The sequence below is a fragment of the Sinocyclocheilus grahami genome, unplaced genomic scaffold (genome assembly GCF_001515645.1).
Source record: "Sinocyclocheilus grahami isolate Dianchi unplaced genomic scaffold, SAMN03320097.WGS_v1.1 scaffold8.1, whole genome shotgun sequence".
Lineage (NCBI taxonomy): Eukaryota > Metazoa > Chordata > Actinopteri > Cypriniformes > Cyprinidae > Sinocyclocheilus > Sinocyclocheilus grahami.
In genome coordinates, this window is record NW_015505187.1 from 23,748 (window position 1) to 36,775 (window position 13,028).

General features: G+C 36.1%; 1 protein-coding gene across 1 annotated transcript in view; it reads right to left on the reverse strand.

Moving 5' to 3' along the window:
- The window catches only part of LOC107590886 (DENN domain-containing protein 5B-like), a 43,049-nt gene that overhangs the window by 9,583 nt on the left and 20,438 nt on the right, over positions 1-13,028 (reverse strand). The window contains exons 4-11 of the mRNA XM_016279833.1: positions 11,687-12,413; positions 9,780-9,967; positions 6,071-6,646; positions 5,675-5,906; positions 3,000-3,150; positions 2,626-2,716; positions 1,252-1,359; positions 752-883 (exon numbers count right to left, since the gene is read on the reverse strand). Coding sequence (XP_016135319.1) covers positions 752-883; positions 1,252-1,359; positions 2,626-2,716; positions 3,000-3,150; positions 5,675-5,906; positions 6,071-6,646; positions 9,780-9,967; positions 11,687-12,413 — 2,205 coding nt within the window. The remainder of the gene's footprint in view (positions 1-751; positions 884-1,251; positions 1,360-2,625; positions 2,717-2,999; positions 3,151-5,674; positions 5,907-6,070; positions 6,647-9,779; positions 9,968-11,686; positions 12,414-13,028) is intronic.

A 13,028-nucleotide genomic window follows, 5' to 3' on the forward strand; every position in this document is an offset into this window, starting at 1 on the left:
AGACTCTCAACAGACTGATTGATGTTATGAATAATGACTTGATTTAAATTCTACTCTACAAAAAAATCATGTCTAGCCGATGAACTATTTTAAAGCACAGAAATAATTTAATATGAAATATAATTTCATATTGATAATGTCTGTGCTCCAAAATATTCTGCTGAGAGTCACCAGACAGACTTGCAACAGACAGATTGATGTTATTATGACAGTGGCTTGCATTAAATTCTACTCTACAAAGATTAATGTCTAGCCGATTAAATATTTTAGAGCACAGACATTTTTAATATGAAATATAATTTCATATTAATAATCATTTTCATGATTGTATTAATTTATTTGACTTTTAGGGATAACATTTTTTTATAAGTAAATACATCAATCATAATTTTCCACTAAAATTCTTGTCAATATGATCAGCCAAATAATTTTTTCCATGTCTTGGCCAATAACCAACAAATGGCCAATATTATGATTATATATAATTTTGTCATTAAAAATAAAATTAATTAATTTAGATATCACAATATTATAAAGAATAAAAAAATGCTAAAAATTGCTAAAAATTAAGAATTTAATAACAATGATATATATATTTAAATAGCCTCAATGGCAATAAGAAAATAAATAAAACTCCAATATCGGCTTATAACCAACATTCTTAATTTCCAGGTATTCCATGGCAGTGGGAACCTTGTTAAAACACACACGCACAAATGCATCCATCTGTGCATATTAAACTCATCCTGACCTTCATTTTGCATTCTTTCAGTAAACCCTCCACAAACTTCCAGTTGGTCTGAGCGATGACCGCAGGGGACAGGTCTGATAGTTTGGGTTGTCTCAGGTTCTTCCCCAGGTTACGGGCCTCCTGCATGTACTTCTACACAAAGAGATCAGGACACAGACACTTAAAAGACCAAAGTCATTTAAAAAAAAGTTTAATATACCTTGCTTTCTTTACAGAAAAACAAGATCAATTGGGCTACAAGAGGGGGTTGACTATAAAGCAGAGGATTTTATTCTTTGTTGTGGGGTTTATGATTGCTGAGTGACTGGGTCGGTAAGCGCTCACTACTCAAACTCCGGCGTGTGGGAATATCCAGGGGCTGGATTGTGTGCAGCAGAGTTCAAAGGTCACTGTGTGTCTGAGGGAAGGGGCTTTGAGGAATTCTAACATCTGGGAGGAGTTTATTAAGGGCATGTTAGGAATGTTTTAAGTCGGTCATATAATGGCAGGCCTCCACATACCAGACAGCAGGCCGAGAAGGACTTTTTAGGCGGTTTAATAGGTGGGGGTGGTGCCTTATCCCACTCCCAGAAAGCCATAGAGTTCTGCAGGAGCAAACACCCCTCCACCTGCCGTGAGGTGGTATGGCCCACACAGCATACAAACGCACACAGAAACGATGAAGAAACAATAGAAAAGGAAAGAAAAAAGCAGCATGCACATGAATGCAAGAAAAGACAAGCAAGAAGACACTTGAAAAAGAAAACGCAAGCTCAGAAGTAAAAGAAAATGCTGACAAATGAAGAAATGAGAACAGGCAAATTCACTAAACGCCCAAGAGGCCTTTGCATTAAGCATGATTCATCAGGAGCCATTTACAAATCAAATTTCATGTAAATCACTTTCAGCCCTGAAGACCATTTATGTGATTCAGACATCAAGAATCTGCGATTTATGGAGAATTACTGTTCATTATAATAACTATAAGTAACAGCTCACTGAAAAATAATGTAAAATTCTTGACACGAGTCATACTGGTCCTTGACGTGTTTATGACACAGCAACATTTAATTCCTGTACAAATCATTCTTTTGAAAATCAATCAGCCAATTTGATTTACAAAACTGGTCTGGATTATTAATTCAGAGATTCGGTTGTAATGGTTGTCTGCTATTTATCAGTAAATGACAACTTACACAGTATATGGGTTATTTTTGTTTGTTTTCTATTTTAGAATTATTGATGTATCCTAATTATTTTTTTTAATTATATTTCATTTTCATATTTAATTAAATTTTTATTTTTAGAATTTCTGTTATGTGCTTTTGTCAATGTCATTAATTTATAAATAAAAACAATATTTTTGATTTATCTTTATATTAAATTTCAGCTTTACTAATATTAGCGGCTTTTGGCAACTAACTAAAAAAATTAATGAGTTTACTTCTTTAAGCTTAATTTTCTCATCTAATATTTATGTTTTATTCAATTACTGAAAACCGTTTTTAATCGTATTAATTTTAGTTAACAATAACAATGGAAAAGAGCGACAGTTGCAGTTTTCAAAATAACTTATTTTGTGTTCCATGGAAGAAAGTAAGTCTTACAGGTTTGGAACAACATGAGGCTGAGCAAAAGACAGAATTATCATTTTTGGATAAACCACTCTTTATTTACTTTGTGATTCTGCCAACAATCAGCTGTATCTACCATCTGACAAATAAGACCCTTGGAAGGCAGCAGTATAGAAGAGATGGAGTAAGTAAAAAGACTCAAGATGGAAGGAATTACATAAAAAGTCTGTGCTAATCAAAGGCTGCACACAGAACAAGATGAGAAAGAAGAAAAAGAGAAAGGAGGAGAGAGGCTGAAGAGGAAGAAAGCTGCAGTCTTACCTCTTTGAGGTCGTTGTCCAGCACAAGATGGTCGTTCTGCTGTCTGTGACGGTCCACTCTGCGCTGAGTCGAGCATGTGCGGTTAGACCACCTGATCAAAGAGGGTTTCCATTATTAGATTATCCCACACACACATTGAAATTGAGTTTGCTTTAGTGTTTTTTGTCACAAAGTAAATGAAAAGACAGCTAAATAAATAATAATTTTTCTTTTGGTTATTGAATATTGAAGTGTGACTAAAAACAGAAGGATTGCAGCATCTGTTGTAGTTTAAAACAGAGCTTTATAACTAATATGGACTCTGAAGTGTTACATGCCCCACATTGAATAGTTAATCTCTCATAACGGTGTTGTGTGCCATGAAGAGGACTCACTTGTTGTTGGTGGGCCCTGAGGCAAGCACATCAGCCTGTAGTTTGGGGAAGAAGCCGTGCTGGTATTTTCCTTGACCAATCTTCATATCCAGCAGGTGAGGATGGATGGCTGTGTGGTCGATCTTTCTCAGCCGCTGCTCTATGGCCTGGGCTGGAGAGGAGAAACACAGCTCTTGAAAAGTGTTGAAGCTACAAATTACTTCAGAATATTCACTAATAATAAGCTGTAAGCTTGAGGCTAGACTTCCACAACACTAAAATAAAAGTATTTCTGAGCAATCTGAGTGAGTGACTTGTTTTTTCAAAATAATATAAATTCAAAAATGCCAAATATATTTTTAAAAAAAAATTTTTTTTTAAAGAATAATAAACCAAGTATAATAAATAACTGATAAATATTATAATATTATTATAATGTACTTATATAATAATAAAAGCATAAACAATAAGTATTATTGTATTAAGAATAAGAAAATATTATTTATTGTTGTTGTGTTCATTGAATTTTTTTTTATAAATTAATATAACAACAATTTTACACTTCAGCTTCAATAATGAAACATGACCAGTGTCTTAAAGAACCCCAAATAAACAATTAGAATTATAAATAATAAACCGAGTATAACTGTTATTGTATATTGCATAGTTTTTATAAATAATTTGAATTTTACACATAAACTTCAATAAAGAACTATGAGCAGTAACTTTAAGAAAAATAAAAAAAATAAAAAATAACAATGAATTAATAATAACTGTATTACTGTCTAACAATAATTATTATTATTTTATTATTTATTATTATTAAACAGCTATTGTTGTTGCTGCTGTTGTTGATTAGCCCGACAGGAAAAATAGTTGCTACAGAAGTCGTACAGTGCATTAGAATGAGAATGTTTCATTGATTTTTTTCCAGAAATTTGAATAAATTCAAACCTCATTTTCATACTAACATACTCATTTACTGCCTAGCATTTTTAATCGTGCAACTAATATAACAATCAGCGTTATAACTTCCATAGTGCATTTTGTTTTTGAAAATGTTGGGCATCTTTTATAGGGCATCTGTGGGCAGTTTGCCATTTCAGAAGCACATTTTTTAAGCCAGAACAGCAGCATCCATCTTCCAATAGTGACCTTCAGTGTGACAAGAGGTTATTGACCTAACAATGGTACTGAGGGCTTAGCGAGCAGACGCGCACGCAACAATATTCAGCGCACATACACACACAGGCTTCCCAAGATGGCACAATAGAGCACCAGGCGCCCGTTCTTTTCTTTTCAGCATTTGGCAGCCTTTCAAAAGCACTCCATTCATTTGAGGACACACTCTTCAGTTCTTTCATTCTGTGCTCCACTCCTCATTTTTCAACCACTTCTGCCGTCTCTCTTTCTCCCCCGTCTCCTCGGCCCCTCAGCCGCCCTCTTGAACTGTCACTCTCTATAATCATCTAGGCAGGCTTTTTCTACAGGCTTCATTAAAATTGAAATACACAATTTGTAGTGACAGAGCAATGACTGGGGATTCACCATCGGTTCAGAAAAAGAATGATGAAAGGTGCTCTGCTGAGGATGTGATTGCACAAAAATCAGTAAGGCATAAAATGAGAAGACATTTTCAATGCAGGAAAACACAATGATTTCCGAATCTGTTTATAGAGACAAAGAACACCCAACACAGTATAAACCACCCAACAGTAAAATCATTTCAAAGACCTCAAAATTGAAGCAAGATGAAATAGGACTGCACTCTTTTTTTCTTGTGTGATGTGACATACATACACAACCAGTTTGGGGATTTTATTTTTTAAAGAAATTAATAAATTTTTGGTTTTAGCAAGGATGCATTAAATGGACCAAAAGTGACAGAAAGGATATTTATTATCTTACAAAAGACTTCCGTTTCCCAAAAATGCTGTTCTTTTTTCTGTTTATAATAAGTAATATTTCTATTGATAATTAATAATTATATTATTGAACCCCAAATCAACATATTAGAATGATTTTGGAGGGATGAAGCCTGTCACACAGAAAAGTAACAGCATCATAGAAATAAACTACATTTTAAAATATTGTTTTTTTCTATTTGTATTAATATTTCACAATGCAACTGTTTTTAAATTTGTTATCAAATAAATGCAGCCTTGGTGAGTATAAGAGACTTCTTTCAAAAGAAAAAATAAATCTTCCAAACTCAAACTTCTGAATGGAAGTATATATTCAAGTAAAATAAGAAATTCTAGGGGGAATAACAAAAAGTGTATGGTTGGTTGTATGATTTTATCCTATGGGATTTGATGAGATCATGAAAAGTCATCCATATTCCATACCATACAAAACTTTTCTTTGGAAAAATATGCTCATTTGAACACAAATTACGTTAAAGATGAAGAGTGCAATTTCTGTGCCAAGATATTAATTTATGTAAGTATTTGTTTATTTTAAGTTTATATATAAGTTTTAATTTTTTTCACTTTTTTTCTCCCCCTGTCTGATATTGTTTGGACAAAGAATCACTGGTTGAGTCAGAGATCAACATGTCGAGCAATGTTTTGAAAATTGTAATAGTAGAAACGTCAAACGACTTAAACAATTGACTTTGCACATTAAACTATGATAAAACATCAAATACATTTTACTTTAATATATTATGAGAAGTCAATCTCAATGTTTCTTACCCGACTCTTTGAGATAGGTGCATTTCTGGTAAACAGATGAGCGCAAGCTGGGTGCGCGAACATTGTAGAGACGGGCCTTCTCAATGCGTCCGTCAAACACTCGAAGGAGGGGTTCTTTCTCCTCCCACTGAGACATGATCTTGTTGTCAATGAAGGTGGCAAACATTTGTGTTTCGATGAAATGGGACAGGAAGGGCAAGTACGGTTCCGGCTGGTCGGAAAGGAATGAGGCCTAAAGAGAAATCAAATGAAAGAACTTATATGGATGTACCATCTGAAACTTTTGATGAAAACTTTGCTACAAGACCAATACAAAAGTGCCTAACTAAACTACAACAAAAATATTAAGAGCGTGTCTAATTAGTTTTGCTAATAAGTGTGTAGAATGTAAGTCACCTTGTCAAAGTTGTGCATTTGCTCTCTATTGGTCAGCCAGGACTCCAAATCTGGTGAATTCTGAATCACAAACGACTCGTAGTCCGCAAACATTGTCGCAAAGCGTGCAGCGAACACCTCCCTCAGCTGCACGTTCAGTTTAGCATTCCTCAGCTCCTCTTCCTCGGCAGGAGACCTTCCTCCCACGCCCTCCTCCCCTACAGCTTTCTGCCCCGCTGCCAATGCCTCCAGACGGGCCACTTTCACCCCAGTCCTTTTGGCCAGAGCCTGCAGACGCTCCAGAGTCGGGTTGCCCTGAAGAAGTTCCAGCACGTCCAGTGCCTCTCCACCGAGGTTGCCATTCTTTCTGTCATCCACCAACTCACTCAGGGATGTGCTCTTCAGCTCCTTCTCCAGCATGGAGGTCTGCGAGCTGACAGCTGGTTCAGGGGAGGCGTTGCCCCCCTCAGGAGACAGACCAAAACTGAGCAATACCTCACTGAGTTCCTGGATGAATTCGGTCTTGTTGGGGAACTGAGGGAAGTCTTCAGGCAGCTCAATGCAGTGACTGTCGATGTCAACAAAACACAGGTTCGCCTGAGGAGAGAAAGGAGCCGTGCAAATTAACATTTACGTTTCAAGCCACACATCTAAGTCTGCAATTGCAGGAGTTCAAGTTTTGCTGTACAACACTTGTATTATTTGTTATTAAATGTCACCAGGCTGATGTTTCTGTAATTACACTTCAACCTGTAGTATAATGCAACAATAAACAATAATGCTGTGACAAAGGAAATTTGTTTGTGTGTGTGTGTGTGTATAAATGGGTCAATGACAAACAAGTGTTTTTAAATGCTTTGAAGTAAAACATTTTAAAATGTATTTTACTTTATATATACAGTCAAACCAAAAATTATTCAGACATCAGATTTTTTTTTTTACTAGTGGGTGCAGTTCATTTATGCAAGTGATAGCAAAATAAAGTAAACTGTGACTTATTATACCCAAAAGTTGTGGACTACCAGTAAAATTGATTTAAAAATTTGGGACCAAAAACTATTCAGACACTTTGACCTGACCATGTTTTGCTTAAGTGTTTTTTCTTTAATAGCTAAAGTGACATTTTTACATCAAAAACTGAACAAAATTAAGCATTGCTTGTTAATTGGTTGACCTAAATTGGTATGATCTAATTGTGTACTTAAATTTAACAGCTGACAGCTAATTCAACTGAATCCATTACATACCTTTCTATCAAAGTTATCTGACATTATCAAGATGAATGAACTCTGAGTTCTTGTTGTATTTTATTACCATTATCTAAACTATAGCAAATAAACTGTGATAATGTGAGAAATGTTGAAGGCGTCTGAAATTTTGGTTTGACTATTTATAATTAATTTTTTGGGGTCATAAATTAATATTATATATATACAAATATAATATAATATAATATAATATAATATAATATAATATAAAGTAATTTAAGACCAAAAAATTAGTGGATCTCGGTAAAAAAAAAAAAAAGTATTCCAAAATAATAGCCTGGCAAAATAATCACTATTACCATGAAGATTACATTATAAGCCAACTTCGATGTGATGTGCCAAACAAAGAAATGTCCAAAACACAAATGCATGCTGGGAAATTACATTATTCAAACACACACACTGACCCAAGTTGCAATAGAAATCATCAGCTGTACTGACCTAATAACCAAAGCCAACATCTGGAATTAGGTTAAATCAATCCAATGGATCATTAGAAATCTCACTGTGTGACACATTGCTGTTCAGTCACATGCAATGCAGCTCATGCAGTCAAAATGCCCTCAAGTGAGTGAGTGTGTGAGTGAGAGTGACCTTGTTGCTGTAAAAATAAATCAGTCAAGCAGAACTATCCGTTCTGTCAGGCCACAATGCTGACAGCCTGTCAGAAACCAGCATTCGGGCCAGTATGTATGTGTTTGACCTAGCTAAATAAAAACACTACATCTTTTTTCCTATTAAAAAAATGCTAGTTACTTTAGGTTCATCTTTATGACTGTCTTCGTTTCATATGAGTGCACATAACTTGAAATGTGTGTCAGATTTCTTTATATGTACTTTTTTAATGTCTCCTTTTACACTGCTACATAAACATGAGTGTGTGCATAGATGTAGGTTTGTGTTGTACTGCATTTAACACTCATTGCATACTAATACTGTTCTAAAATGGGTAAAAACAATGTACAGGAGCTGAAGCATAATAATTTAACTAAATGTCACTGTTAGCCATACTCGGAATGCTGTTTCACAAGGACTTATCAGAAAACCTCAAGTGGTTTTAAAGCAAGGACAAGGAAACGGTTGTGAGGAGAGCAGCATTTTAGCAGAATCCAGCCTCAAGAGATGACTACAGAAATGGCAATCCCAAAATGCCCTGTAACAAGGTCAGTGAAAAAAAGTCAGTGAATCCTGAAAATATCACAGTATATTAAGCAGTACAACGGTTTTCAATATTGATAACAACAAATGTTTCTTGAGCAGCAAATCAACATATTAAAATGATTTCTGAAGGATCATGTGACACCGAAGACTGGAGTAATGATGCTGAAAATACAGCTTTGCCATCACAGGAATAGATCACATTTTAAAATAGAAAACTATTATTTAAAATTGTCTTCATACAGTAATTACCAATATTTGTGTTTTTAAATGTAACAAATCAACTTGATTACAGAAATGGCAATCCCAAAATGCCCTGTAACAAGGTCAGTGAAAAAAAGTCAGTGAATCCTGAAAATATCACAGTATATTAAGCAGTACAACGGTTTTCAATATTGATAACAACAAATGTTTCTTGAGCAGCAAATCAACATATTAAAATGATTTCTGAAGGATCATGTGACACCGAAGACTGGAGTAATGATGCTGAAAATACAGCTTTGCCATCACAGGAATAGATCACATTTTAAAATATATTAAAATAGAAAACTATTATTTAAAATTGTCTTCATACAGTAATTACCAATATTTGTGTTTTTAAATGTAACAAATCAACTTGATCAAATAAATACAGCCTTGGTGAACATAATAATTTTTTCAAAAATATTTCAGAATCCTACCGACCCCAAACTTTTAAACATTACCTTACATAAGCAAACAGCAAACAGAAACACAAAAGTGATGCAGTAAAATGTAAACCCATGTTGCTTTCCCAAAATGAGCCATCTCCTCTCTTGTTCCCCTTCGGTCTCGCTCTCGATGCCATTAGTCTTTTTTTTCTGGGTCAGAGTGACTTCAAAGAGAAAGCATAGCAGAGAATCTGGATGCTGAGTTACGGAAAATGGGATTTAGGGATGAGGATGTGGGGAAGCCTTGCAGCATCCAGATGGACAAACCATGAATAATTACCCTCTGCTAAGAATTCTGATACAGCACGACACAAAGAAACGAAGGCTCTGAAGCTAATGTAACACATCAAACATGGAAGCACTGTAAGAAATAAGAGGGAAACAAGGACTGTAAAAGAAGAGCCTCATACTGGTCAGGCTATTTTCAGCAAAGGCCTCTGGTGCTTTCTAAAGGCATTGAGGGCATTCTAATACGCAGATCATCCATCGTCACCAGCCAATCCGGCTCAAAGTTATAAAGCCTCTTAAAAAAACAGCCCACTTGATGGAGGCGTCCACATCCCAGGAATTTCTAAGTGGCTGTGGTGAGAAAAAGTGTGTGAATGTGCAGGTTACCTCTTGAGGCAGCTCTAGTTTGGAGCGGTCCGTGCCCTCTTTGGACTGCAGGCCCATGAGATACGGCACAGGGGCGTCCAGGAAGTGCAGAAGTGAAGCAGGAAGGATGGGCACATACACATGCTGCCACTGGAACGGGAACAGCAACGTTGTGATTCCTTCTGCAACCACCATGAGCCTCTGGTAATCTAGATGTACACAGACAAAAGAAAAGTCAAAATAACTTCAAATGACAAAAAATTATTATAAGAAATCATTATACAATTCAAATATGTAATTGAAATTCACTTTTTGCCACCAGCAAGTGAATTATTTAAAAAAAAATTGCCGGCCTTAAAATATGTCTTACCAGCCATGAAACTGTATTCTGCATTATAGAAAAATAAATAAATTAAATAATAATAATAATAATAATAAATTAAAAGAAATAAATGATAAAGAAATCAGATTTTTAAAAAAAAGTGTTATATCATAATGTCTTTTCTTATTGTAATGTCTATTTGAAGCTTTCTCAAAAATTTCTCAGACAAATAATTTGATGTGTGATTAAGCAGATCAATTAATCACCACACTGTGTAACTAATAAATTATTTTTTGATCACTTTACAGCCCTAGTATATTGTTTTTTGTCAATATAAAAGTTAATAAAAGTTTCCCTACTATAGTATATATGCATAACAGTGAAGATCGTAACCATGAATTATGTTGAGATTCCTAAAACTGGCTGGCAAATCTGTTTATTGAATCATCAGTCAATAAGTCATTTTTTCTACTTGCCTTTGGCACTTGATGATGGTTCAATTTTGACCCAAGTTAAGTTAGATGAAAAGCAACTTATCGCATAATACTCTATGGTGGACTTACTAAAACAGGGCAATGTTATTATTAATAGATGTTTCTCATAAAAATCTCATCATTTGTTTATATGGAGAACAGTCAGAGGAATTAATTAGCATGTGTATCAGCTTGTGTTTGCTGAAAAGCATATGTGCTGCAGCAGGGTAATGTAATATTCATTAGGCTCCTCCACATTCACTCAGTCTCCACATCAAAGGCCCTGCAAAGATGCACTTTCCAAAATCAGAACTCTAATTGAAATGCTTAAATAAGAGATTAACTGATCTGCATACAGCGAATACTTGAGTCAAACACAAACAGCATGTAAGCTTGATATAAAAGTAGAGCTTGCAAATTGGTTAATACATTTGAAATGGAATTAATTAAACCACATAATTATCATAGCATTAAGACAATTAATCATTAGAAATAGACAGAAAGTCAATATATAGTTTGGAAACTGCATTACTGTAATAAACACATAAATAAGTCTATATTTTGTATTTATTTGATCATGTAATAATAGTAAAAAAAAGAATACAATGAAATAAAGAAAACAAAAATAAAACAAAAGCAATATGCACCAAACAAAAGCAAACAAACCCATGCGAAAGCAAATGAATATGAACAAAACAAATTAAAGCAAAAGAAACCAGGCACAACCAAACAAAAACGATAGCAAACAAAGCCAAACTAAACCGAACGAAACAAAAGAAAATGAAAGCAAAATAAAACATTCAAAACCAAAGTAATATGAACAAAGCCAGTCGAAACTACACAGAACGAAAGCAAACAAAGCAAGACCAAACAACTTAGCCAAGCGAAACCGAACTAAACCAAATGAAACCAGCGGAACACACAAAATCACAAGAAACAGGCAAAACCAAATGAAAGCAAACAAAAAGAGAGACCAAACAAGTATTAACAAAACAAACGAAAACAAAAAATACAAAACAAAACCATACTAAAGCAAGCACAAGTGGATAAATCTGGACTAGTCAGGTGCAAACAAAGACGACCAAACAAAACAAAAAACATATTTCCTAAGCTAAAAACTGTAGGTTCCTTACCTTGTGAGTAGAGAAGGATCTGCATCTCTAGTAGGACACAAGTAAAAATCTGCACCAGATTTTCCACTCCCAACAACTGGAAGGCCTCACTCAGTGGGAAATCAGCCAACGGCAGCTCCCCGACACCAGGCCTCTGGCACAGGATAGGTTCATACACTCCATGGAACTTCAAAGAGCGTCCAGGCGGCGGCAAAGGTACTTCATAGAGGATGTTGAAGATGTAGCTTTCCAAAGGAAGTGGGGGTGGCTCATGGGAGATGACAGCACGGTGCACCTGGGACAGGAAGCGTTTACAGGCGTGCATGAAGGGCATGGGCGTGATTAGACACACAGCTTTGGACACGTACAGAGTGTCGCGAACAGAATCGTAGCCTTCGCCGGAGCAGCCACAGCTCCTGCGACCCCCTTGTGAGGAGGAAGTTGAGGAAGGAGACTCAACTTCATCCAGGCTGCTGGCTAAAGAGTCCATACTAGAGGAAGATGAAGACGATGAGGAAGAGGATGACGACGAAGGGCAGTTATGGGCAGATGCATTATGCTCTGCTTGGTGCATCTGGTGTAGCGTCTGCATGGCGGAGCAGATCTGAGGGCTGGTCACCTCCTCGTAGAAGGTGTGAACGAAACCGTAAGTGCGGGATCCGTCTTCTCTTGTGATGAGGAAAGAGTGGAACTGTGGGGTACGACTGTCACGCTGTGTTCGGAATGACAGACCTTTGGGCATGCAGAGCTGAAGAGAAAGAGAGAGAAAATGACTTGTTGCTTTTTCTTAATGTTGCCTTTATTGTGCATTTTTATATATGCAGGGCTTCTACGGTTTACATTTCCAGCAACATCAAACAACACATTTTATCCAGACCTTGGAAGACTGAGAACTGAAATGGAGTTCTGTGATTGCAAGCTGTCTTTCAAGCACTTTTAATGTGTGTGTGTGTGTGTGTGTATATATATCGTTTTATGTGTGAACCTCTGCAGATAAGAGACTGGCCTTGAAAAATGACTCACACAGGAACGTTATTACGTTTTTGTTTTTTTCTCAAATGATGTGATGGCACCATGACTGGCAGCGCTGAACACTTCAGGTGTCCCTTTTACAGAGCGAGAACATGCACAATGAGCTGTTTCCATGCCGATGAAAGCAGAGAGCCTGGGTTGAATAATTGATGCTGGTGTCACTACTGCCAAGCTTCCGTTTACGTTTGCCGATGGAAAAAACGACCTTGCAGCACAGGAACGATAGGTCAGAAGTTTTCGTTACCTCTGCATACTCTGGGGCGGTAACACAAACCCTTCGGCTGATCACTGCATGCAACCACAGAGTGAGTGAGAGGCTGTGTGTACATGT